The 27443-nt window shown below is 41.9% G+C and overlaps 1 protein-coding gene across 4 annotated transcripts in view; it reads left to right on the top strand.

Moving 5' to 3' along the window:
• The window catches only part of POU6F1 (POU class 6 homeobox 1), a 47025-nt gene that overhangs the window by 2137 nt on the left and 17445 nt on the right, over positions 1–27443 (top strand). For 3 of the 4 annotated variants that reach the window (XM_081937631.1, XM_081937632.1, XM_081937634.1), the window contains exons 2-3: positions 22897–22994; positions 24012–24219. In XM_081937631.1, the coding sequence (XP_081793757.1) occupies positions 22941–22994; positions 24012–24219 (262 nt within the window). In that variant the 5' untranslated portion in view covers positions 22897–22940. Of the gene's footprint in view, positions 1–22896; positions 22995–24011; positions 24220–26432; positions 26806–27443 lie in introns of those variants that run through there. The other variant, XM_081937633.1, reaches the window with a different exon arrangement.

Raw genomic sequence — 27443 nt, 5'->3', positions numbered from 1 at the left:
AAGTGACATCTGGTGATGTTTTTCAATTGCAGCACTGGGGCAAAAAAAGAAAGGGTAACTGCTCCATATTTTATTCCCCTTTTCTCTCCAATCTGTTGCTAATACAGTAAGTGGTAGTAGCTTTTATCAGATGATATACATTTGGAGCAAAGGATCAGATATGTCTGCTCCCATACTTAGTCCATTGCACATGAAAATCTGCCTAAAAATCCTTGAAAGCTGTAGATCTTTCATTCTGTCACATAATGGTTAGCCTTGAAATCATTGCTTAAATCCTGTGAAGTCTGAAATTGAGGAATGAGGAGATCAAGGCCAAAGGACACAAATTCAACAACAGCTTCTCAACACCCTTTCCCTCCCTGCTTCCTCTACATTTTACAGACTTAGCAACAAACTAAAGACTAAAGGCTATTAAATGTGGTAAAAGCCATATGAACCATATTGCTCTTATCCATACTGTCCTGAACAGCTTCATTCTAAAAATCGTGTTGCATAGCAATCCAGATGTGGAGAGAAAGGGTGTTGGTACTTACCTGATACACTTCTTCTAATAGGGTGGAGATAGCATCCATACATGGATTGACATTGTCCGCCTTCTGATTGGACTGAGTCTGATAAAAGTTAGTTAAGACATGCTCCTTGTTGCTAGCCTTACCCAGCTTTTCGGTGAAGAAGAACTTAGACAGACTCAACGTGTCATCGCACAAACATTTTGGTAAACAAACTTCTCATCCTCCCTTACCGACAAGGCCTGCAGCTCCGAGATCCTCCTGGCGGAGGTGATGGCCACCAGGAAGGCCACCTTCCAAGAGAGGAACTGAGTAGTTCCACTAACCAAATGGGCTCAAAGGGGGCGTCCGTTAGGGCAGACAAAACCGTGGGCAAGTCCCACGTGGGATAGCGGTGAACCACCTAATGGTCCTTCGTACCCAGTTGTCCTTGGTAGTAGCATCCCATTGGTCTGCAAAGTACTGCAACCGCTCCCCAATGGGAATGGGGACCCCTTGGGATCTATGGTTTTTGGGAGTTACGCCCTCCAAGAAAGGTCTTCTTGGCCTGGCTGCCCCTCTGGTAGCGAAAGAACTGCTGGCACTGCCTCTGGCGGTACCCCCCCCCCCCCGGGCCCTGTAGCCATATTTCTCCAGCCCATCTTTGTGCCTGAAAGGGCTGCCTCCTAGAATATGGAGTAGCACGTGAAGACCCCTTTCTGGAAGTGGATGATGGCAAGATTTTTCGCTTGTCTTTGTCCTCAATAAGAAGCGGCTCTAGAGCCCCTCCAAACAGGGACTCCCCTATATAATGGGCAGAGGCTAGCCGCCACCTATGCCTCATATCCGTCTGCCGCTGGCGGAGCCAAAGCAGACGGCGGGAGGCAACCGAGGCGGCCATCGCCCTCGGGGCAAAGTGAGTGGAATTAAATGTGGCGTCAACTGTAAATTAGATGGCAGCCATTGAGGTCTTGATGGGCCCTTAGGTCAGTTGCAGGTAGACGTTGTTGAAGCTGCTGTAGCCAAAACAGGCAGGAACGAGAGAAGAACAATGCAGATGTGGAAGCTCGAACTGTCCAAGCTGCCGCTTGATGCACACGTTGCATCGTGAGGTCGTCCCTCTTGTCCTCCGGCTTGAGGACATCCTCCTGGGAACCCGGAATGTTGGTTGCCGAGTGAAGGGCTGCTACCGGGATGTCACCCTTCGGAACTTGAAGGAGCTGTCCCAGGTCAGTGGCTACATTGTAAAATTCTTTGCTGTGAAGGTAGCAGATGCTTTGGCCTTGGTCAGCAAGGTCTTGAAGTGGGCAGGTTGGAACAAACCCGAAAATGGTATTTTTGTTTGTTTGTTTGTTTGTTTGTTTATTTATTTATTTTGGTGCTGCCTCCCCATCCCCAGAAAACTCAGCATCCTTAATCTCTCCATCTTCAGAGACGGGGGACTGGCTATGCTGGGATCTAGCCAGTGACAAGGGCCTCTGCACTGGTGGGGCTGGCAGTGATGTAGAATAGGTCACTGGTGGAGCTGGCGGTGATGTAGAATAGGTCACTGGTGGAGCTGATGGTGATGTAGAATAGGCCACGAGTGGGCTGGCAGTGATGAAGAATAGGCCACAGGAGGCACTGGGGCAGCGTTAGTCACAGAAGCCGCTGGTGTAGCAGTCCTGGTCTTCTGCTGGAGACCTGCAGCTTTGCCCTGGGCAATGGCCGAAGCTATGGCTTCCTGTATGTCAGGCACGATCAGGGAAGTACCGGGTAGTTCTGGGCGGAGGCCCGCAGCTGTGGAAGTGAACGTAGCCTCTGCACGCTTGCTGCCCCCTGTCCCAAACTGGGCATTTTGCAAAAGATGTCCCTGTAGATCAGAGCCATAGCCCCACAGCTCAGAGGTATTTATTGGGAACAGGGCTGAAAGGACCAGGGGCCTCTTCCAATGCAACTGGAGAGGGCTGGACAGAAATATTGCTGCTAGATTGTTGCATAGCATTCCCCCTTCGGGGAAGATGAGGAATGCCTTTGAGATGAGGCCTTGGAACTTTTGTCCTCAGGAGTTAACCATCTCCCTTGTCAGGTGGGACTGACGTGGAGGACTTCTTCCGTTTGGCATGAGCAGTGTCTTTCTCAGACTTTTTGTGCCCCTTAGGATCTGCTGCAGCCTGGGAAATGGAAGCCTCCACCGTAGATTAGAAGCCCTTGGGCCACGGTTCCCTCAGCATTTGGAACAGCAATTTCAGCATCCGCCATTTTGAGAGGGAATTAGCAACCAAAATGGCAGCTCTGGGCAGAACATTGCAGGGAGGAAGGCCTGGGCCGATTCAGGGCTTCACCTCCTGCCTCTCCGTTTTTAAGGGAATCCGCAATAGCACTGCGATCTTTCCTTGCCGTTCGAGATAAGCGGGGATTCGAGGTCCAGTTAGTGACCTTTCAAGAATGCTACGTTCTCTCCCACCTAGTCAGGGGCCTGGGAGGCAGATGGCCCACAGGGCGAGCTATGGGCCTAAGCCCTCACGCTCCAGCCCACGTTGACAGTTCAGAATACATCGTTTTGGTGTTTGTTTGCTTGTTTCCCCTCACTCTCTCCTGCCGCTCCAGAAGCAACGTCGTCACTCTTAGGGTGAGAGAAGCAACAGCGTTGCCAAGGTACACTCACACGGTCAGAAGCCAAGCCTCCAAGGAACGCAAAGTCCAATTGCTCAGGGAGGCATGCCAGTCACTAAGCGGGGTCTGGGACACACTTAGTGACCCTTCAAAGAGCGCTGCACTCTCTCCCGCCTTGGTGAAGTCGTAGGGTGATGCCCCTCAGGATGAGCCGAGGTTCATGAAGCCTTTGTCGCTCCAGTCTACCCAGACCAATTTGGCTAAGGTGGAATTCCAATACAGCCAATTGGAGTAATCACCAGCAATCAATTTCCTATCAATAACCAATCATTAAATCAGCAAAGTGCTCAGGAGATACATGATGACAAGACTGTCCATGAAGTGGACTGAGTCGAAAAGCTGGGTAAGGCTAGCAACAAGGGCGTGTCTTAACTAACTTTTATCAGACTCAGTCCAATCAGAAGATGGACAATGTCAACCCATGTATGGATGCCATTTCCACCTCTATTGAGAAAATGCTGGTTCTCTTGTATTATTTACAATTTTGTGAGTGCCTGCCTATAATCTCAAGAAGTACAAGGAAGACACTATCCTCTTAGTAAGAACTAGAGGATTGTAAAAAAGAATGTGCTTGAAAAGGATTGTTGAGTGAGCATGGGTTTAACGTGTGTACATTTTGACAAATACCTCTGCTATCTAAAACATTATGCATAGAAAACACTAAAATAAGGTCAGGTAATACCGGTATAACTGGGGGGGGGGGGTGTCCTATATAGGAAATTTGGATGATTCATTGAGTTATTGTTGATGATGACAGTTTCTTCTTTCATGAACTATTCATAACAAATATATCAAACCAAAATCTTTATTTTGGTCATGAACCAACATAGCAACAAAATGTGATAATTAGAGCTAATCTTTTTCAAATATTATGTGATAACTGTTCTAAAAATAATCCTCCTGTTGAGCAGGAAATGAGATGTAGCAGCATTGCTTTAGTGCCTGCTGAATTATTCTGTCCACAGTCCTCTTGGCAGAATTTGAGAGGCACTGTTTGTGCAATAGATGTTCACACATGCTCAGATAGCTGGTGAATGACAGTACATTTCAAGCCTCCTAGAGACTCCAGAATGAAGTGTTGATGTAATAGTATAATAAGTATATATGTGAATGCTATTGTTATAAGGGGGGGGGGGGGTTCCCAACCCCTGTTGGGATCTGGGCCGCACAAGTGGTGGGAGAGTGGGCAAAACTCCATTTGCACAAGCAGTGGGCGAGCACACACACGCTGCTTGCACAGAACCATCTGCTCTCCCCCCCCCCCCCCATCAGTGCTACTTCTGACACAGGTCCCTAGAGCTGGAAAAGTTGGGGACTGCTGGTGTAAGGCAATGTATAGGCTACGATCCTAAAATTAAGGTGACTTCATTTAGAAAAGCAGACAGAGTTGGAAGGGTGGAGTTAAGTGAGTTATCAGCCTTCTATTGTATGTTAGTTAACTAAATTCTTATGTATTTGCTTCAGCAAGAAACCTTATGAACTGGAATTTATATGTAATCCAGATCCTTTGCACAGGAGATTTCAGTTCAGATCCCCACAGCCATGTGAGACTGGACCAGGGGTGAAATACTACCAGTTCGGACCGGTTCATCCAAACCGGTAGTAAAAATGGTACCTGTTCACCTGAACCGGTAGGAAAAAAAATGCTACCGGTTTGGGCAAACCTGTTTTTCTGGGGATCAGGATTTCCTGCTTTCTAGCTAATCTAAATCGTGTGGAACAGCAGTTCCCCCCCCCCCCTGGTGCTCACTTACCTTTGCAGGTGTGCTCTGCACAGGCGTGGAAGGTCCTGCATCCTGTGCATCCGTGCGCTCACATTGCTACTGAACCGGTAGCAAAGGTAAGTGGATTTTACCCCTGGATTGGATACCCTTTCTCATTTTGACTTCCCTCATGCTCCCTGGATTGATATGAAAATCAGATAGAGAGAGATGGATGAGCCATGAGATGGAAGGAATCTTACTTGTTTGTTTGTTTGTTTGTCCCATTTGTATTACAATGCTGGGGATATTTGATGATTTAGAATCATAACCTGAGCCTTAAAACATCCATGGTATTGTAAGTAAAAATCAGCCAGTTAAAAACTTCCACACTAATCACATTATATTAACAAGTAAACAATATCATTAACCAATAAAATAACAGTAATATTGATATACATTTTCATTTGGAATGGATTATTTTACAGGTTCCATTCAAATGAAGATACTACATTCTTTAAAACAGCTAAGTAATGCCAAAAAGGGAGAATTTGTGAGAAGCAAAAAATCATGGATCAGACTACTTTCAGCACCTGTACTGCTATTCCATTTGTAGTTTATTATGTTTGTCTGGAGGTGCAATGCTGGAGAGGTTGCAAATGGTCTTATATTTTATTTTATATAAAATAGGGCAGTGATGGCTAACCTTTTTGGCACTGAGTGCCAAAACGGGAGCGTGCACAATCCTTTTTAGCACCAAGTGCCGAAGCACCCACTGGAAAAGCAGATGCTCTTGCTCCCCTTGTGGGTTCCGGTGCACACATGCACACTGTTTAGCTGGTATTCATGCATGCATGCATGCACCCCAGAAACCAGAAGACTAGGTGGCCGGCACATATGTGCGCATCAGAAACTGGAAAATCATCTTCCTGGTGCGTGTGTGCACACTGGGTGGCTGCTCTTTCGGTTTCTGGTGTTCCCACGTGCATGAAGACCAGCTGGCCAGCATGCCGGAACCTAGAAGAGCAATGGGTGAGATGGCTCTGCGTGCCACAAGTTCACCATCATGGGCTTTCGGTAACGATAGATTTGCTTAGGATAACCTGTCAAAAAATGAACTCATTTCACTTGGGTTAACTTAAAACAGCTCCAAGCTTTGGAAGATATCATCCCCCAAAATGCCTGTCCCCATCCTTTCTTGCATTTGAAAACTGTTTCCTAAACATGCCTTCAACCCAGCTGATTGTAGCCATCCATCATAGATAGGTTTATATTATGTGTTGAAATTATTAGATATTATACAAAGGATTATTTTGCTTCTGTTTTGATGTTCATTGCCTGATATATGACCAGACTGGGGCAATCTACAGAATTATAAAATAAATGGTATGGTATGCATCCGTTGCTCTACACCTTATTTTAAAAATTTATGTGTAATCCGTTTTTTTAATTCACCGTTTTAGATATTAGGATAGGAAGGCAAGCTATTGGCCCTGCGCCTGCCTTTTTGAAAATCTTATGTTCAAACTATTATTAAATGCATCATACTTCATCTATTTAAAGTGGAGGAAACAAATATTTATCAATAAAAGATAATACTTGTAGTACACAGTTGAATGGTGGAGTCCTTGGTGCTTTCTGAGCTTGGTTGTTTTCTTGCAGACATTGGGTAGTTGTGCAATGAAATATTTGCAAGAAAAGCTCAGAGAGCATCAAGGACTCCGCCAACAAATGTTTAGTAGAGTTACCTATTAATATTGAAATTCTGTTAATCAGCAATAGCAGACTATAGTATTACTAGATATCACCTTCTTTTTTCTCTAACATGGAAATGTCAATACTTTGCAAACATTTAATTTAATGTTGCATTTAATATATTGTTTTGTTTTGCACTGCAGGCAAAAATATAACTCTTCCCGTGTGTTAAGAGTTCAAGAAATAGCGTTTATCTCTTTATTCCTCTTGCCAGATTCATTGCAAATGTTTTCTCTGAAATAATCTGAACAAAGCAACTAAAGTTTTTTAAAAACAACAACTTACATTTATGTCTTGCTCTTCTCTTTGGTATGGCAGGTTTCTCTTGCAAATCGAAAACGCCAGGGAAGAGCCTTTGGTTTTTATTTTAGTACATGAAGGCGGGTAAATTATCACATTTCTCTGTTGTGCAACAGATGTACAATATAGTATTATTCAAAAACAAGGAAGGGAAAGCCAGCAGATCCTGGATTCTGGAATTCATTCTGATCCCTTAATGGCAGGAGTGTCAAACTCGATTTCATTGAGGGTTGCATCAGAGTTGTGTTTGACCTCGGGGGAGCCAGGGGGGCATGACCAGCTCGACGTCACTTGTGTCAGAGGCGCCTGTGGTGGACTGAGTGCTTTGCCAGTGAAAACGGGCTCCCGAGCTTCGTTTTTGGCTGTGACGGCCTCCTGCAACCCTCTGCCAGCAAAAACGGAGCTCGGGAGGGCCACGCAGAGGCACCATGGGCCAGTCCTTCACTGTTTCCAGAGTTGCCCCACGGCCAGATCTAAACACCTCGGGGGCCAGATCCAGCCCACAGATCTTGAGTTTGACACCCCTGCTTAATAGCTTCAGAACTCTGGGTCACATGACTAGGAGAGAGAAAAGCTTAGAATGAGACAGTTGTCAGCATTCCAAGATACCACCCAGTTGGCCTCTCCTATAGAGAGGCACTGGAGAAATTTATTATTTCCCCCCCTCCTTGGTAGCTCTTGACCAGATCTGATCCATTTTTAAATCTGACCCCTGCCATATGAAATCAAATTTGGTCATCTTCTGTTCTGTGTTGTGAAAATTACCCTGCTGGCAGACAGGCAGGCAGAGCCCCTTCATCTATTTTTAAATATTCTGTTGTGTTTGGAAAAAAAATATAGCACAGCATTGTCCTCCCTGTGAAACAATAATTACAGTAAACTTTTGAAATTGTAATTTTTGCTATTTTTTGAACCAGAAGGAAGCAAAATAGTAACTATCTACTAAAGTAGATGATGTTCTTTATGCTTTATATCAAAGGGATGCAGGGTTACATCCTATTAAACAAATGTACACAATAAAATGGCAGTTTTATTTTGGTGTAGGAAGTTTCTTCTGTTTTTCACTAAATGTGAGTCATGTTTATGAAAATCTCCAGATATAGCATTCATAATATTTCATTATTTCTAGCAAAATAATTTTGCCTCTTATACAGAACATTATTCTTTTCCCATTGCCATGTAGAATAAAGCAATAATTTTATACTGTATAAATATATTTATCTTTAATTGGAATCCTATACCTCTATCTCTGATAACAGGATGGTATTCCAATTTTAAATTAAGTGGAATCACTTAATTCAACCTGATACAGTTGGTTCAGATTTTGGTAGTTGGACTGCTTTGCCTTGGATCTTAAGAACTCAAAAACAGTAATAAGATAATTAGAAACAATCATTAGCTTAACGCAGTATGTAATACATAACATGATCGGTTTGATTTTAGTTTAATGTTTTATGCAAAGAAATCTACAATGGCTTATACTTTAAGTGTTGGTGAAACTAGTTAATTTCAATTTAATATGCAAATCATGGTTAAGAAAACTATTGCTTAGTGTTATGTATGTGAAACTGCTACATCATTGTACAGATAATGTTGTTTTGAAGTTAGAAGTAACATTAACAGAGTTGGAAGAGACCTTGCAGGTCATCTAGTCCAACCCCCTGCCCAAGCAGGAGACTTTGAAACAGGGATGTGTTTTTTTCTAGCTCATGACATATCTGCAAATTGGAACCAATTGCCTACTGCAATTTCTTTCCATTTTCAGTGTGAACATATTGGGTTATTGCCATAGATCATGCTGCACTAGGAGACCGTAAGATGCTGCGTCTTATATTTATTTAGGATTGTTTTGCTGACTGCAGCTTAAACTATCTAGCTTAGATGTATAGTTCAGTGTGTGGCTGTCATTAGTAACTTGGTTTTCTTTTAGGAACAGCATAATTGAACTAGGTCTCTGGATGAGATGTCATCTTACTTCGTAGTTTGGGATGATATTCCTCCCACCCACCCCATGCCCTCCCAGCAGTTTTAAGAAGATTCTCTGGTGTCTATTTATTTTGTAAATGTATTTTTAGAGACTCCACCAGTAAAAGCTTTTCTATGCTGGATATCCCAGCATACTCTTTCCAGGGATAAGAATGAGTCACCTTAAATAATTATGAAAATTTGGGATATTGAGGGTAGCCAGATGTGTTCCAAAAGCTGCATCAGCAGGAGTCACTAAATTTCTCATTGTTTTCATGATTTTTAAAATCACCTATAACAAGCTTGAGGTACCCCCTCCCCTTGTTTCTTGGTTTTTTTTCCCCACCCACATTCTGGATTCCAAGCATGAAATACACAGTATCTCAGTATGCTGTGCAGAGCACGTTTACAGGATAAATGTAGGTTTAAATAATCCTCCCAGCTATCTCTCCCAAAAGCCTGCTGGGAAGTACCTGCCAATATTTTAAAATACAAGAAAGGCAAAATTTAGGGCACTTGCAGATGGAGAGTTCGAGAAATGGATACGTCAGCTTTCTGATCTCGGCTTTTCTGATTAAATATTAAAGCCACTGATTATCACATAAAACCAATCAAGCTGTTTAAAGGTTGCAGCCCTTCTGCCAATAATTTACGGTCAATACCCACAAAGGATATTTTCTGTCTTATCCGAGAGAAACTGCATAGCCTCCTTGAGAAAAATGCCATCCGTGTTGTCTCTCTCTTTCTCTACACATTGTCACTACTTTTCCACTTGTCTAACCATATTGAGGAGGAGTGTTAAGCAAGTATACTCTTTCTCCCTTGTTCTGTGAGTGTTTCTGGTCTCAGGTGAACAAGCAGTGAAACAAGGATGAGGACAGCTGAAGAATTAAGAGGCTCTGTGGTGGTTTTCCCAGCTGCAGGCCCTTTAGTTCCATTGGGACTATAAATATTACCATCCAGTTTGAAGGAGGCACAGAAATGATGGTCAATATAATTTGAAAGGTGTCAGGCCCCAAACACTCCTTTCTGTGGAGGAGTCCCCATAAGAGCCCAAGATGCTGGAGTGGGAGGAAAACAAATATTTAAATGTACTGTGTTTACCCGGAGCACTTGGCCTTATTTTCAGGGAGGTATTATTATTTTTGAGGTGCAGGACGCGGTAAGCGTGGTCACCTCATGGCTGCTGATGTGTTGCAATATTTTTTTGGGGGGGCTTATTTTAGCACATGTGTTCAAAAGCCCGATTGGGCTTATTATTTGGGGAAGTTTTATTTTCGGGGAAACAGGGTAATTGTAATACAGTTTTGTCCACATCTAGGTTTGAAGTTGGGACTTTGCCCAATTGAAATATAAATGCTGTAGACATCACTCTTGGCCCTCCAGGAAAAAAAATGTGGATATTAGAACCTTCAAGATTTCCTAGATGTGCTTGGATACTATCTGCTAACTAGGGCGTTTCCTATTGCACAGAAAAGCCAAGGGGGGAAAATGCAAGGAACATTTGTTATTTCTTCCCTATCTTTATTATTTTTACAAATAGTTCAAGGCAGTGAACCTCTCGACCACAGCTTCTTCCTCCTGTTTTTCCCCACAACAAGCACAATCCTGTGAGGTAAGTTGGGCTGAGGAAGAGTGACTGGTCCAACATCACCCAGCTGGTTTTCAGGATTTTCAAGGTGGGACTTGAACTCATGGTCTCTTACTTTCTAGTCTGGCGTCTAAATTGCTAGACTAAACTGGGTGTCTAAAAATATCCCCACTTGCAATTTACTGTAACTTGAAAAGAGATCCTTTCTGTACCTCCCCTACAGAGCACATTCCCCACATTTTTAGCTTGTTTTCACAAAAAAATATGTTTTAGAGCTGTGAACCTACGGCACATGCGCCAGAGGTGGCATGCAAAACCCTCTCTGTGGGCACATGCGCCATCGCCAGCTGCTCTTCTGGTTTCTGGTGTGCACATGCGTGCCAGCCAGCTCGTCTTCGCAGGCGCCAGAGCGGCGGAAAGTGACCTGAAAGCAGCCCCCAAAAGAGCCAAAAAAAGCAGTTGCAAAAACAGCCATTTTGGGGGCGTTTTCTGAACCGTTTTTTGGGTCATTTTCAGTTTGTTTTTTGGCCGTTTTGGGCCAAAAACAGCCCCCAAAATGGCCGGAAAATGGCCCGAAAAACAGCTTGAAAACAGCCAAAAAATAGGCATGCGTGCACCAGCCAGTGGTCTTCGGGTTTCTGGTGCTGCGACATGCACATGCATGCACTTCCACACACATGCGTGCATGTTCCAGTTTGGGCACTCGGTGCCAAAAAGGTTCGCCATCACTGTTTTAGAGTCTTTGGGCTCTGCGTTCTCTGGTGTTTTGCCTTGTTTCTGACAACATAATGTGTAAATAAATGTGCAACCAAAGTCACCATCCAATTCTTCTGCATCATATGCAGTTGGAGAACCATTTCTGTATAGGGATAAATCTGCAATCTGCCTACAAGCCAGTTCTTTTAGGATTAGAGAACTAGGACAATGATATATTTCTTACCTATGGTAGAATAAGATAAGATTCTCCCTGGGATGCTATCTGGGACAGTTTCATGTCTGATTCATCAACACTTGCAATTAAACTTGGTAATTATGTTCACCATGAGATTTGGAATGTTGCAAATCCATCCTCTCCCTCTCTCTTTCTTTTAATTTTGCACATTTTCAATTCTTTGTCACCATCTGCTGTGAAATGGCTGTGGTTTTTGTTGGGGATTTTTGCAGTGCACACATAACATTGCCATCTGGGCAAAATTGTTTGTCCCATTAATTGCAGAAATGTATGGAGAAGCAAATGAAACTGCTACTACATGTTAGTAGAATGTCGGCTAAATGAAATCCAGCCCACTTGTGAGCTACAGAACATGCACAGAGCTTGACATTATAAAATGTCTATTTTAATAGCCTCTCTTGCTAATTGGTCTCTGCACGGCATTGGAAAAAAATAACTCTCTGCTTGAGTGTGTCCCACTGGGAGGACCTGAGAAGAACTGAGTTTCTTTGCAAATGATAAATACTTTGGCTTGAATGTTATCCTGGCTTCAGGCGTTTCATCTTTTTTGTATGCAAAGAGAGTCTAAAAGTAACACTTTGATTTGACTTGGTACCACAGCTTTGTGTAATGAACCTTTTTGTAAGGCAGGGATTGGAGATCCTCAAACCCTACCACCACCTGAAACTTTCATGTGGAAATTACACATGCACTTATGCACACATATACTGTAAGTCTCTTGAGGCCTTCACATCTTCCAGCAATTTCCCTCCTCTGTGGACAGGAAATGAGGACATATCTGAATGTTTATTGACCTTAACACAGAATGATTGAAGGCCTTTCACTGCTTTCCTCTCGCTTGATTCTCCCAGTGTTTAGGGAAGGATATCTGCTCATCAGTTTCTGAGGGACTCTTATTGTAAGGAGACATGTATGCTTTTATTTCCCCCTGGGCCCTGTCTCCTTCCCCTTGCCCCATCCATGTTTCCAATACAATTATTTTTGCTCTGGAAGGAACTTGGAGCTGCAGAATTAATGGCGCTCTTACCAACTTACAGTTCTTACTGATCTATACTGAAGCAATTGAATTGATCACCAGGCAGTGCTAAATATATCTTGACTTCGCTCTGGAGTTGCTGGAAGTAGATGCATATCAACCTTGCTTTTGATTTCATTTGTTAGTTAAATTAATTACCGCATATGCAATTTCATTATCTCTTCCTCACATATTTAATGATCCTCTCCTTAGCTTATTAAAGATTGCACTTTGGAGGCAAATTCTGGAGTGGCTCTGGGTACCACATGTGTGGTTGCAAATCCTGCTTAGCTGCTGTTCAATAGTACAAGACGTGGCACTTGGTGAGGACTTACAAGCTTTTTATGTGAGGCAAGCCTTAAAAGCTGCCTCACCTTCCTCAGTCGAAAGAAGCAACTTAGAACTGAGGAGAAATTTCCTGACAGTTAGAACAATTAATCAGTGGAACAGCTTGCCTCCAGAAGTCGTGAATGCCCCAACATTGGAAGTCTTTAGGAAGATGTTGGATAGCCATCTGTCTGAAACGGTATAGGGCAGTGATGGCGAACCTATGGCACGCGTGCCACAGGTGGCACGCGGAGCCATTTCTTAGGGCACGCATGTGCGCGCTGGCCAGCTGAGTTCACCCTTTTTTAAAGCCATTTTTCGCCCTCCCCAGGCTCCAGAGGCTTTATAGGAGCCTGGGGAGGGTGAAAAGAGCCTCCCCTGCCCCCCGGAGGCCCTCCGGAGGCTTCATGAGCTTCCCTGAAACCTCAGGAGCGCAAAAAACCAGCCCTACGGGCAAACCGGAAGTTCGGGAACGGACTTCCGGTTTGTTCAGAGGGTCGTTTTGACTGCTCCGGAGGCTTCAGGGAAGGCTCTTGAAGGTCCCTGAAGCTTCCGGAGTGCTTAAAATGACCCTCCGAGCAAACCGCAAGTGACTTCCGGTTTGCTCGGAGGGTCATTTTGACTGCTCCAGAGGCTTCAGGGAAGCCTCCTAAAGGTCCCTGAAGCCTCCAGAGGGCTTCCGGGGGGGGGGAGGCTGTTTTCGCCCTCCCCATGCTCCTATAAAGCCTCTGGAGCCTGGGGAGGGCGAAAAAAGCATGCAAAAATGGGGGGGGGGGTTGTGCCTGTAGTGCGTGCATGTGCACTGGGGGGGTCGCGCATTGCATTATGGGTGCGGCACGCCTGCACACAACTCCCCTGCGCTCCCCCCACCTATGGCACTCGAGCCCAAAAAGGTCCGCCATCGCTGGCATAGGGTTTCCTGCCTAGGCAGGGGGTTGGACTAGAAGACCTCCAAGGTCCCTTCCAACTCTGCTATTGTATTGTATTGTATTGAAAGGATTTATAGTCCATTCTCTTGATGGACTTCTTATATTTAGAAGAAAGAAAATGAAGTAGACAACAAAGTGAATTATTTTTAGATTCAAGAGATACTGTGGGTTGCAGTTTCTTCTGTTCATACTGAACAGTATGGACCGGAATCCATTATCCCCAGACTTTTAAAGATTCCCTCAAATTGGATTCAACTTCTGATGTTTCATTACAAAAAGATGTCCTTACACAGATAGTTCTTGACATACAACTATAACCGAGCCTGCCCATTACGATGGTATATCGTGACAGTCATAACTGACACTATTTTTGCAGCAGTTGTTAAGCGAATGCAGCGGTCCTAAAGTGAACCCCAGGTTAGTTATGCGAATGCGCTGGTTATTAAGTGAATGGTTTGCTAAGGATGTGGTTTGGATGAACATCTGAAGTTACTGCCAGTTTTTGACAAGACCATCACAAAATATGACTACGGGGTATTATAAATGGATGTAAATGTTTTGCCAAGCACTCACAGTTTGGTCACATGACCATGGAGGGGGCCCAACTGTCAGAATTTTGAATTTGGGTCATAAGTCCTTTTTTTGAACAGTCACTAAGTGACTAGTTGCATAATTGCTTGTAGTTTTCTAGGGCAGCAATATAGAAATAGTTGTCTTCTTCCAGCATGTTTATTTTTCTGCTTTGCCAGTCTAGCGATAGCCCTCAGCTTTCCTGATCTCCCGTTGAAGCTAATCTTGTCTGACACTGCTTACATTTTTTTGGGTGCTGCTACCTAGTAATATCAAATTGTCATATTTACAGGTAGTCCTCGACTTACATCCACAATTGAGCCCAACATTTATGTTGCTAAGTGAGAAATTCGTTAAGTGAGTTTTGCCCCATTTTACAACTGTCCTTGCCATATTTATTAAGTAAATCACTACAAGCTGTTAAATTAGTAACACGGTTGTTAAATGAATCTGGTTTCCCCATTGACTTTGCTTGTCAGAACGTCGCAAGAGTGGATCACATGACTACAGGACACTGCAACCATCATAAATGTGAGTCAACTTGTCAAACATCCGAATGTACCATATTTTTCAGACTATAAGACGTACCAGAGTATAAGATGCATCAAGATTTTGAAGAGGTAAATTAAAAAAAAAAAGTTTTTGCCCTCCCCGGCCCACAGGAGCACTCTGCAGGCCTCCCAAACCTCTGCATGCCCTGTTTTTCGTTAAGAACGGGACATGCAGAGAGCTTGGGAGGCCTGCATAATGCTCCTGGGGGCCAGGGAGGGCAAAAATGTGAAACGAGCGAGCGGGGGGGGGGGGGTTGGGAGGTGAAAAATGGGCCTGTTTTTTGCAAAAACGGGGCATGTAGAAGGTTTGGGAGGCCTGTAGAGTGATCTTGGGACCTGGGGAGGGCAAAAACACCTCTGTTTTTGTGAAAAATGGACCCATTTTCACTCATTTCTGCCCTCCCTATCCCCCAGGAGAACTTTGCAGGCCTCCCAAACCCTCTGCGCATCCATTTTTGCAAAAAAGGAGATACGTGGGCCGGGTTTTTTTGGAAGGTCAAAAATGGCTGTATTCAGTGTATAAGACGCACCCAGATTTTCACCCTCTTTTTTTTGGGGGGGGGGGAGGTGCATCTTATACTCTGAAAAATACGATATATCACATGACCGTGGGGATGCCGCAATGGTCGTAAGTGTGAAAAGTGGTCAGAAGTCACTATTTTCAGTGCTGTTTTAACTTCGAACAGTCACTAAACGAATTGTAAGTCGAGGACTACCTGAATAACGTAGGTCTAGACTTCATATGCCTTGATATAGTAGTCCTCAACAACAATTCATTTAGTGACTGTTTGAAGTTAAAATGGCACTGAAAATAGTGACTTCTGACCACTGTTCACACTTAACGACCATTGCAGCATTCCCATGGTCATGTGATTTACATTCGGATGCTTGACAGCTGACCCACATATATGTTGGTTGGAGTGTCCTGGAGTCATGCAATCCTCTTTTGCAACCTTCTGAGAGGGCAAAGTCAATGGGGAAGCTGCCAGATTCCCTTAACAACCGTGTTTACTAATTTAACAGCTACAGGGATTCACTGAACAAGTGTGGCAAGAAAAATTGTGAAATGGGGCAAAACTCACCTAACAAATTTCTCCGCAACATAAATTTTGGGCTCAACTGGGGTTGTAAGTTGAGGTACTACCTATACTACCGATGAATTCCATAATTATTTGCCAAGCCAGTGTTAGGCAAGCCAATAAAAGAATGTAGTTCAGGACTTCCCATTATAAGCACAGTGGAAATGCATTAATAGAGCGTTCTATATCGGGTGCAAAGAATCAGGACCACCAGTTACAGTAGGTTGCAGCATAGAAGATTTATTCAAGCCTATACCCAAGAATCTGGTCCACTAAAGTTCAACAATAAATTGGTGCCAGATAAGGAATTCGGGAAGAGTTGGATTTGGAGCACTTTTGGGAATGCAACGACTCTAAGCTGATGACACATTTAACTCTGCACACTCTCAAGCTTTGCCTGCTTTTCTAAACCCTATTCCTATTTGAATATTCTAAGTGGGCAAATTCTCCATTCAGTTTCTGAGTAAAGTCATCTTCTTGTGTATAAGCTTGAATAAATCTATGCTGCCACATAACTGGTGATTCATTGATCTTGTGTATCAATGAAAACCCCCAGAAATTTCTTGCAGGCACAGCACGCACAATGCTGCAGCTTCCACACCTTTGAAACCATCAGGCATTTATTTGATATTGTTCTTTTTTTGTAATTTTAGTTTCTTTGGCTTTGGAAGACAAATAAATGATTGCATGCATGATAATTTTTCATAGGTGAGGTGGCCCAAACTGGTAAAATTATATGTAGGCGTAATGGTAAGTGTGTAGGTCTGTCTTCCAGTATCTGTGTAGTAAATCTAATTAAAATAAGGACATTGTTCTAAGTTAACTAATGGTTTGAATTTTCCTTTCTTGTAAAGCAGAGCTTACAGGATAATAATCTCTGTGCATTAATCTTTTTCCCATTCTTTTTTTAATATGAAATCCACTTAAGGAAGATGACACCAAAGAGATATCAAAAGCAGATAAGAGCAAGATGTTTGAGAAATGGAACATAGGAAAAGGGACAGCAAAGATGAGCTACAGAGCTGGCATGTGATTTATATATATATATAGTTTGCCTTGAGGGATTGTAGGTTGGCCTAAGTGAATCTGGAGGGGCTCTGCAGTTTTAATACATTCAAGTTATACATAAAGCTCTCAGCTATATCCCAGTTTTTTTTAAGACAGTATGATGTTTTCGTTTCTGCATTATAAGATTTCAAACTGCAGACTGGCAGATTTTCTGCACATATAGCATAAGCAGATGAAAGTAGATGTGATTGGGAAGCAATGAAAATAGCATCTTAGTTGACAAAAAAAAATCTGACGTTAAATTAACTCAGGAAATGACCACAAATCAATCACTGTCTGAAGAGTGACTTAACACAACTCAAGTTTTGGAAAATGGGAGAAACTGAAGCTGGAAGTCTTAGAAATCTTTTGGGATGGTAGCTCTGCTCTCATAAGCCTGTTAGCATCTCCGTTTCAAAATTTTCTCGAGAACTGTGAAGCTTGGAGATTGGAATTTGTGACCTCCTGTGTAGCTGAATGAAAAAAAGTTCAACTGTGCATCAAGGAGTTGAATGCCATCCAGAAAACTAGATAAGTGCATTACACATACTTCTTATAAAAAATGAATCAAGTCTTTTATAAAGACAATTACCTTTCCACAAGGCAGTATAGAGACTGTATATGAGGTTATGAAAACATTTGCAATGGAGGTCTGGGTCCAAAACAAGTAAACGGATACAGAGCCTGACACGAATAAAAATAATCCAATACAGAGAGCCTTGGGAAGAAAGGTAGATGATGAGAAAGGAGATATTGAGTTGTCTTCCAGACAGTAACTTGAAGAGTTTAAAATTCTGCAGAAGGATTTGAAGATCAGTTCATATCAATGTTATTCAACCTCGACAACTTTAAGATATGCGGACTTCAACTCCCATAATTTCCCAGCCAGCATGCCGCTGGGGAATTCTGAGAATTAAACTCCATCCATCTCTCTCTCCCCCCCCCCCCCCGTGTGTGTGTTCATTCCAGCATAACTCTGGAACAGCTCGAGCAATTTCAATCAAACTTGATACCCAGATTACTTACCCTCTGGAAACAAATACTGTGGGGGTAAGACATCCCTAACACTCCTCAATGTGTGAGTTCTGTTAAGAGCCTGTTGTGCCTTAAAACAGCTTCTACCGTACTGCCTTAAAATGACTTCTACTGTACAGCACTGTGGAATTGCCATGGTAAGAGCTTCACAGTACTCCATAAAGGGGCTCCCTCTGGTAAGGGGAAAAATCCAACATTAGAAATTGTGGTGACATTCATGGAAGAAGGGTTGGGATAAATAAATACCTGGACAGTGCCAGGTTATCACCTAGTATATTATAAAATTGCTAAAGTTGAGAAGCGGTAGCTTTGGCTTACTTTGTTTCTAGATAGTAGAAATAAGCGTAATTAAGTACGTACTTTGGATATCAAGAAATTGGCTTGAATAAATCAGGAAAAAAGGCTAGATAGGGTTCAATAGCTGTTGTGGCCCAGCAGGAGCCGTTGGAGCTGCCACCAGACTCCGACAGCGAGGGTCCCTATGAGTCGGCTCTGGAGGATGTGGAGGATCCTGGACAGGGTTCTGACTCCGAGCAGGGATCAGAGAGGCTGGTTGGCCACCAGGAGGCGCCTGAGGCATGGAGCAGTGGTGGAAGCCAAAGGGAGCGTGCTCCTGATGTCATGCCTTGGAGCAGTGGGGAGGAGACAAGGGAGTGGTTTCTGGATGCCAGGCCAAGGAGAGCTGATAGACGGAGAGAACAGCTACGCATTTACAAGAGATGATTAGATTCAGGTGATCATAATCAGGCTCCTCTCAAGGCTATTTAAGGAGGGACTTTCCGACAGTTGTTTTGCAGGAATCAACTTATCATTAGAGTTGGAGACGCTCTCAAATCTGTATCGTACCTCGGCAGGCTGGATTGCTGCCAAGGTGTTATCTGGACTCGGCAGGCTGGATTGCTGCCAAAGTGTTATCTGTACCTGGATTGCTGCCAAGGTTTAATCTGTATGTAAATAAAACATCTTGCAGAGACCTTGTTTCGGAGTGCTTTGGTATACGAGAAGGGGGGTCAGAACAAATAGCTGGCTATATTCAGAGGCAAAGAAGCCGTCAGATAGATTAGACTTCCTGAAAAGCAACTTATCCAAGCACGGTCACTAATAAGCAACTGCAGTACAAGGAAAAATCTCACAAAAATGCTTTGTGGACACCAGAATTGTTAAAAGAACATGTTTAAGAAATGGGAAGACGAGTATGGTCAATTGGTTCACATCTACAGAGACAGAAGGAAAGAAAGTTAAAAACGAGGCAGGACGGGGGAACATGAAGCATAACCCCCCAAAAGTATCTTGAGTATTTGAAGAAAGGAATTGAATTCATAGGTCATCCACTCAATGAGGATGATGTAAATGTTAAAAAATAAAATGGAAAAGATAAACCTGGTTCTTCTTAAGACAAAAGGAAAATTATATTGATTAATAAGTGCCATGGCTGGTTTGAGATCAGGGCTATATGGTTCAAAAACGATAAGGTGATTATTAGGAATTCAAGACTTCTGCATCAGACAATTATTAAAGCAACTTGCTAAAATCAATCATTTCGGAGATGTTTTGAGGAATGGGTAAAATGCCACAGAAGTGGGAAGAAAGGACACAGAAGAGCAGTACAGTATCTAATAGAAAAAGAATGATAGATAAAGATATAAATCAGTTGAAGTGATTCCAGTACAGTATGGGAACTTACCAAAACAGATTATTGTAACGACATTTTGTGGAATTAATAGAAAACAATGCACCTTTTCCTGCCAAATGTGTTTTCAATCAGGTTATTATATAATGCATTATGTTAATATTGTGGACGTAATGTATTTTGATTTCAGCAAAGCATTGGCTAGGTTCCTAGTGGTGATTTAGCTAATAAACTGGTTAAAGTTTATTGCTCTGGTTAAAATGTGATAGATGATCCGAGGCGAATTCAAGGTTAGCAAGCCAACCATAAAATAGCCAGTTTGATGTAGAGGTTAGAAACAGGGAGAATAGTCCTGCTTTAAACATGAAGCCATCTGGGTGACCTTGGGCTAGTCTATCTCTCTGCCCTAAAAAGGAGGCAGTGGCAAGCCACTTCTGAAAAACCTTGCCAAGAAAACTGCAGGGACTAGTCCAGGGAGTTGCCAGGGGTCAAATTAGTATTAAGTTGGGGAGAGAGAGAGTGGGAAGGGGGGACTGTCCTTACAGGATGTATTCACATAACATTCTTAACCTGAATTAATGTAACTGTACAATGGCTGCACAAGGGATCAAGTTCATCTTCAGTAGAGGTCTTCAGTAGATGGCCAATATGCATCTCTTATGGATGCTCCCATTCTGGATTACCTGTATTACGAAGTGTTTGAGTTAAGTGACCTACAAAGCACTTTCAAACTGCTTCATTTCTAGATAACCTATTTGTAGGCCCAAATTTGGCCCTATGGTACAAAGGACCTGTCTTATTTCCTAAGCTAAGACACAAGAAAAATCTCCTTAAACTTCCTTTGGGAGGAGTCAGAAAGTCGTGGGCATCTATCTTCCTGTTGGCATTTCAGGTTTTTATAAGCACGCATGGGCTTTTTGAATTTTTACTTTGCTTTTTATCTTTAAAAGTAGACCAGCTGGCTGAATGCTGAATTATTTCAACCCCCTGCTGGACTTTAGCTGCTTTCTTTTTTTCTTTGATTTATAAATTTCATTTTCTGTGTGGAAACGGGGCATGTTTGTGGATGGTGAAGTTCTTTCATTGGATTTACATTAGACTCTTACCACAATGGTTTTGCTTCTTTCTAATTTGCAAAATACTTGGAGTTTATTTCTTTTTAATTTTTATTTTAATCTCCAATTGAAATATCTAGAAAATACCTTTCCTGTTTTCTTCTGCTTCAGGCTCCTTATTCTCTGGTTGAGTTTCATACAGCAATAGTGTTTCAGAGTACAGACAAGCAGTGGCTGAAATCTGAGAAAAGATCTTTGGGCAACATGCAGCTTTTAATTGAAAGCTTTTTTAAAAAAGGTTTGATGACATGATAATGATCATGGAAAATATCCGGAGGCATGTAGCTTTGGAGGAATTTGATTTGAAAGCTGTAGTTGTAGATCAAAGTGATATCAACTGTACAGACGGGGAACTGTTGATTCCATACATCTCTCTGAACTTCAGATCTGTATTTATTTACAATAGCAGAAGCCTGACATGGAGAAGTGACAAATTGGTTTTTCTTAGGAGGACAGGAGAGATTGGGGAATGGATTTATTACCCTTAATTGCAAGCCACTTTTATCTGGACTTTGTTGTAGAAATTAAATGTATTATATTTAATTAGACAACAACTGATAAGAAAAAGTATCAAAAAACAAATGTGGATATTTGATCCAGGATGAATTACTTTTCACTTTTGGGAAGATTTGGGATGGGCTGTGGTAAATTTTCTACGAGTTGATTACAGTAACATTTTGTTAACAGAGAGTTTTGAAACTCTAATCTTGTCCTTTTCATTCTTATTGTTCTCCATGTTAACTATTTTGTCTTTAATGTAGTATATAGATGACAGGTGAATAGTTTGCATATAGATTTATTAGTTTTTAAAAAACTGGGTGGGTGGAGGGCTGTTTCGCAAGGGGTGGGAACTAATATTATAGCAATGTATTAATGAGTATTCAACCGGGGGAATTATGTTGGGGGTTTTTTTCTTTCCTTTTTTTAATGTCTTGTATCTTTTCTTTGTTTTAATTTTTTTTTAAAATTTAAATTTCTGGGAGTTTTATATTTTAACTTTTTAAAAAAGAAAAGAAAACTCTTCCCCTCTATTTTCAACAGTACGGGCAGAGGTGGGATTCAGTCAATTCGAACTGGTTCTTGCGAACCGGTTGTTAAAACTCTGCCCAGTTCGGTGAAACAGTTAATCCCACCACTGGTTGGTGCTGCCCCTGGCCGTTTTTGGCCATTTTTCAGGCTGTTTTTGGCCTGGAGTGGATGTTCAGTAGTAGCAAATAGAGAGGGAAATTTTACCTTGTGGAGGTCTTTAAGGTGAGTGGCCAGGAGGCGGGGCTGGGTGTGATGAGCAAGGTTGAGTTGGCGATACCCCCCAGTCACATGACCACATGGCCACGCCTACCCAGCCAGTCATTAGGACAGAGAATTGGTTGTTAAATTATTTGAATCCCACCACTAAGTACGAACTCTATTCACCTCTAATCACAATGCACACAAATAATCCTTTCACCTTACTGCTTCCTTCTAAACATGACCCAAGCTTACCCAGGTTAATTAAGTTAGCAGCTGAAATGCAAATAATTATTTGGCAATTTACAATTGTCACAGTGTGTGTGTGTGTGTATGTATATGTATATGTATATGTATGTATGTATGCATGTGTATATATATATATATATATGCTGGTTTTGTTGTATTCGGGTCTTTTCCCGTGTAAAGTTGAGATTGTCTTTGCAACGTTTCGGCAGGATCGCACCTGCCATCTTCAAGCGTGGGCTCACGCTTTTTGAGCCCACGCTTGAAGATGGCAGGTGCGATCCTGCCGAAACGTTGCAAAGACAATCTCAACTTTACACGGGAAAAGACCCGAATACAACAAAACCAGCATACCTACACCCGTGAAAATCTACGAATATATATATATATATATGAAACAAGGGTAGGGAAGCACAATCAGAGTTGCCAAATTATGTGATTATTGCCTATTTCAATACAGTAGAGTTATGGTTAAGGTTAGGGTTTGCCATCTTTGCTATAGACTCCATCCTTTCAGAAGTATGCTTACCTCTTAAGAAAGCAAAACATTTTGAACTTCATTTAACAGAAATGATGAGCAGAATCAGGAGGTGATGAAGGAACCAGATAAAAGGGTTTTTAAAATGCTATGACAGGACTGAATAAATCCATAAATATGGAGAATAAGATGAGCTAAAGGAGAGTTTGACATACAAATCTACTATTCTGTTGCTTTTCAGTATGTGATCCATCAGTGGTAGCTCGCATTTTTCAGCACTGAATTATGGAGACTGAAACTGTGCCCTCACAGGAAGCTTCCCTGACTGTTAATGAACAGGTATGAGTCTCCCCGGCCTTCCAGGGATGTGGGAAAGGAGGAAAGAACTTCAGCAAGGCAGAGTACGAAGCAAAGGCACTGATTTGGTTCATTGTGGCCTTTGAATGAGATCTCCATATATTATATGGAGAAATTGTATGTGGATGTGCTGGATTTTTGGCTGCTAGAAGATTTTTATGAGTCCTAAGTAGAAAAATGGAAAGTCATCTGTTTAACTTCCTTCCTTCCTCCTTTCTTTCTTCCTTCCTCCCTTCCTTCCTCCCTCCCTCCCTTTCTTCTGTCCATCTTTCTTTCCACCTTCCCTTCCTTCATTCTTCCATCCTTCCTTCTGTTGCTCTTCTTCTTTCTTTCTTTCTTTCTTTCTTTCTTTCTTTCTTTCTTTCTTTGTTTCTTTCTTTCTTTCTTTCTTTCTTTCTTTCTAAAATTTATATAGCCACCATCTCAGGGTGTGTGACCATGGGCAACGTACAACAGTCCAATAATACAGTAGATGCATAAAACAATTATTACCTAAAACTGTTTTATAAAAATGATTTAACAAAAATATTAAAACCCATGAAGGAAAAAGGTAATACAGAAAAAGGAAATAATAGACAGAAGGGTGTTAATAATAACACCACATGTATCCACCTTATATCCAGTCTGACAGCTCATCACTGTCAACCAAGATCTGCAGCCTGGTTTTCAGGCAGAAAGCTTTCCAAATCTCTCCAGAAGATGGGGGGAGTTTTGGTCTGCATAGTCAGGGTTATCACTGCCCCTAGCTTCCCTTTTTTAAGAATCCAATGCCTGTCTCCCTAGTTCAGGGGTGTCCAAACTTGGGAACTTTAAGACTTGTGGACTTCAACTCCCAGAATTCCCCAGCCAGCCATGCTGGCTGGGGAATTCTGGGAGTTGAAGTCCACAAGTCTTAAAGTTCCCAAGTTTGGACACCCCTGCCCTAGTTACTTCCCTTTGCCCATTGAATTGATGATTTGGAGCCCTGATGTCCCCATATGCTTTGCTATCTTTTCTCAGGTGATTGTGATGTCAGGACATGAGACAATTAGGGTACTGGAAGTGGGAGTAGATGCTCCAGTCTCAATAAAAAATGAAGGGAAAACGCTCAAAGCAACAGATGCAGCAGCAGGAGGAGAGGATTCTGCAAACTGCCCTCCAGAATCAAGTAAAACAGGACAGGAAAGGGTACCACAAAACCCAGAGAAGGCATGCAGAGAGTCAAGCGGTAAGTGGCACTTCATGTTTCCATTATTTTTTTGGGGGGGTGGGGTATTCTCCGTCCCCATCTTGTTACCCAATCAGAAAATCAGAAAAGATAGCAATAGCAATAGCACTTAGACTTATATACCGCTTCATAGTGCTTTTCAGCACTCTCTAAGCGGTTTACAGAGTTAGCATATTGCCCCCAACAATAGAATAGAAGCCATATGGGACAATTTCGCAAGAAACATAGAAGCAGACTGTGTGAGGCTCTCACAAAGTTTAGTAAGGGTCCTTCATGGGTGTCTGTATTGAGAAAAAAAAAACCTTCTCTTTGGTTGGTAAAATGATACGTTGGAATAGGAGAATCTATAGACCTCAAAAACACATAAGCTGAACCATGGAGCCTTAGGTCCTGCTTCCAACTACTGAAATTCCCTGTTTTATTCTTCTCAAATAGCTTCCATATAGAGGGCTCTGGGGCTAGCTCTCAGCAAACAGTCTGCAGCTCTTCTTTTGCAATAGGACAGAAGTAATGAGAAAATTACACAGGGACGCAGTGGTTCAGTGACTAAGATGCTGAACCTGTCGATCAGAAAGGTCGGTGGTTCGAATTCCTAGCGCTGCATAATGGAGTGAGCTCCCATTACTTGTCCCAGCTTCTGCCAACCTAGCAGTTCAAAAGCACGTAAAAATGCAAATAGAAAAATAGGGACTACCTTTGGTGGGAAGGTAACAGTGTTCTGTGTGCCTTTGGCATTTAGTCATGCCAGCCACATGACCACAGAGACGTCTTTGGACAGCAGTGGCTCTTTGGCTTTGAAACGGAGATGAGCACTTCCCTCTAGAGTCGGGAATGACTAGCACATATGTGCGAGGGGAACTTTCACCCTTTACCTAATGAGAAAATACAGAAGGGCTATAAATGTGAGACATCGGGATATCTTCTTCCCCAATCTTAATTATATAACTTGAGGCAGGGAGATTACGGGAATAAAAACTTCCTCTGATACAATCTGGGGATTCATCATGAGAGGCAGAAAAAACCACACAGATAAGATGAATAGAGAATGGTGTACCTATAGCCTGTGGTCAGGTGTTCCAATAGTAATGGATGGAGCCGGGTAGCTGCAGTATTGGACAATCCAAATTTCAAACCTCAAATAACAATTTATAGGCAGTGGACCAAGCTACAACAGAGCAGACAGGTTGAGGAAATGACAGGTGGGCAAATGAAGAAAACAGCTGGTTGGCAGTGAGGCAGAACCAGTCGGGTGACATTTTTGGCAACAAGAAGTTACTTGAATTAAAAAATGGTAGTGGAGGATGGTGTGCTTATCTCATGATGTGATTTCTTGACTACAAATATTCTATTCAAAGTGTTCAGTTCCTGGGCTGAATTCTGGTTTCTACTTCTGAAGTCAGATGGATACGAGATGGAGGGTGAGATGTCTACTTCCTGGGTATTGGGCTTGCGTGTAGTGTTAGGATCTGTGGCTCTGACAAGTGTTTTATGTTCCTTAATCTGCTGCAGGCCTTAAGAAGAGTCCCCTTGGAAATTCTATGATCCATTTTTGTGTGTAAATATTGCATGTTCTTAAAAAAACATTTAACACTCTCTGAAGGAGAAACTTCATCAGATTTATAGAATAATAGAATAGAATAGAATAGAATAGAATAGAATAGAATAGAATACTTTATTGGCCAAGTGTGAATGGACACACAGGAATTTGTCTTTGGTGCATATGCTCTCAGTGTACATAAAAAACCAAAATACATTCGTCAAAAATCATAAGGTACAACACTTAATGATAGTCATAGGCTACAAATAAGCAATCAGGAAACAATATCAATATAAATGCTTATTTTAAGCAACCCATCTCGTTCAGAATCAATTCAGTTTGCAATGGGGAAAAATCATGATCACAAATAACAGAGAAATTTGAGCATCAAAATTAAGGGTTTCTTTCCTTTTTAACAGGTAAACATTTTTCCTGAGGAAAATCAAGATAGGAAATAGAGAGTAGGGAAGGAGTAGTTGATGTAATTTTATTTGAGGAGTCCTTGACACTCTAGGATCCTGGTTGCGTGCTTGCAGACATTTCATTACCTAATTAGATAACATCATCAGTGCCTCTGTTACACATGCTTTCTGAAATGTTTGATGCCCAAATAAATGGTTCCAATTGAAGAGAATATCTGTAGGTCAGAGTTGATTGCCTGCTTGCAAATGATTGTTTCACTTCACGCTTGCTAAATATATATACTTTTGCACATGTGTACCCATCATGCTGTTCCCTTTTGGAGTATGCAATGCGATAAAAAGCACAAAAAATCTACTAATAAACAAGAAGAAAAAGAAGAATGGTGTGGTGACCTAGAGATGAAGACAGCTGCCTCACACTCAGGAGGTTGAGAGTTCAATTCTAGGCAGCAACAGATGTTTCTTTATATCAGGGCGCAAAGAGAAAATATCTGCTGCGAACTCCATTTAGGTGTCAGGAAGGGCATCTGGCCAATAAACACTCAAGCTCCATTCAGTCACCTCAACTCCACCCCAATAAAAAGGATTACAGGGTTGTGAAACGAAAAGAAGAAAAAGAAATTAAAGGTATGAGATTAGAAAATAAAATCCAAATAAATCTACTTCACAGCTATACCATTATAATTTCCAGACCTTTCCATGAAAAGTGTCAAATTGTTTATTAAGCCATCTCTCTATACTTACCGTATTTAAGATTTTATTTCTATTGTTTTACTCATTAACCCCCTATTAACTTCATGTTTATATAAAACATATTTCAAGCCTACCCACTTAGCTATATGCATTCTCTAAATCAACAAATGCACGGTAAACTCTAAATATTCCTTCAAAACCTGCTAAATAGCAAAATTGATGTATCAATTTATTAACACACATGCATACAGTTTAGAGACCGCCAAACTCCCAACATCTCTGACCAACATACGTACAATTTAAAAAGTTTAAAAATATAAAACCCAAGAAGGAATCATGAACAGCCCCAAAGCGACATAACAATAAACATTGAAAACAAACATAAAACAGCAATTAAAAAAAAACACCATCCAGCAGGGGTTCAACCATAATTTTGCTCTAACACCTGGGAAAATAATCAGAACTTCAGTAGCTTCCTCAGCATCATTAGAGTAGATAAATCAAAATGGTTGCATAATACATGTAATTAGAGAAAGAAAAGCTAGACCGGGGGTGTCAAACTGGCAGCCCAC

This window comes from Natrix helvetica (genome assembly GCF_964273705.1).
Source record: "Natrix helvetica genome assembly, chromosome: 1".
In the NCBI taxonomy this organism is placed as follows: Eukaryota; Metazoa; Chordata; class Lepidosauria; order Squamata; family Natricidae; genus Natrix; species Natrix helvetica.
The sequence above is the reverse complement of the archived record's forward strand: the minus strand, read 5'-3'. Positions and strand labels throughout refer to the sequence as shown.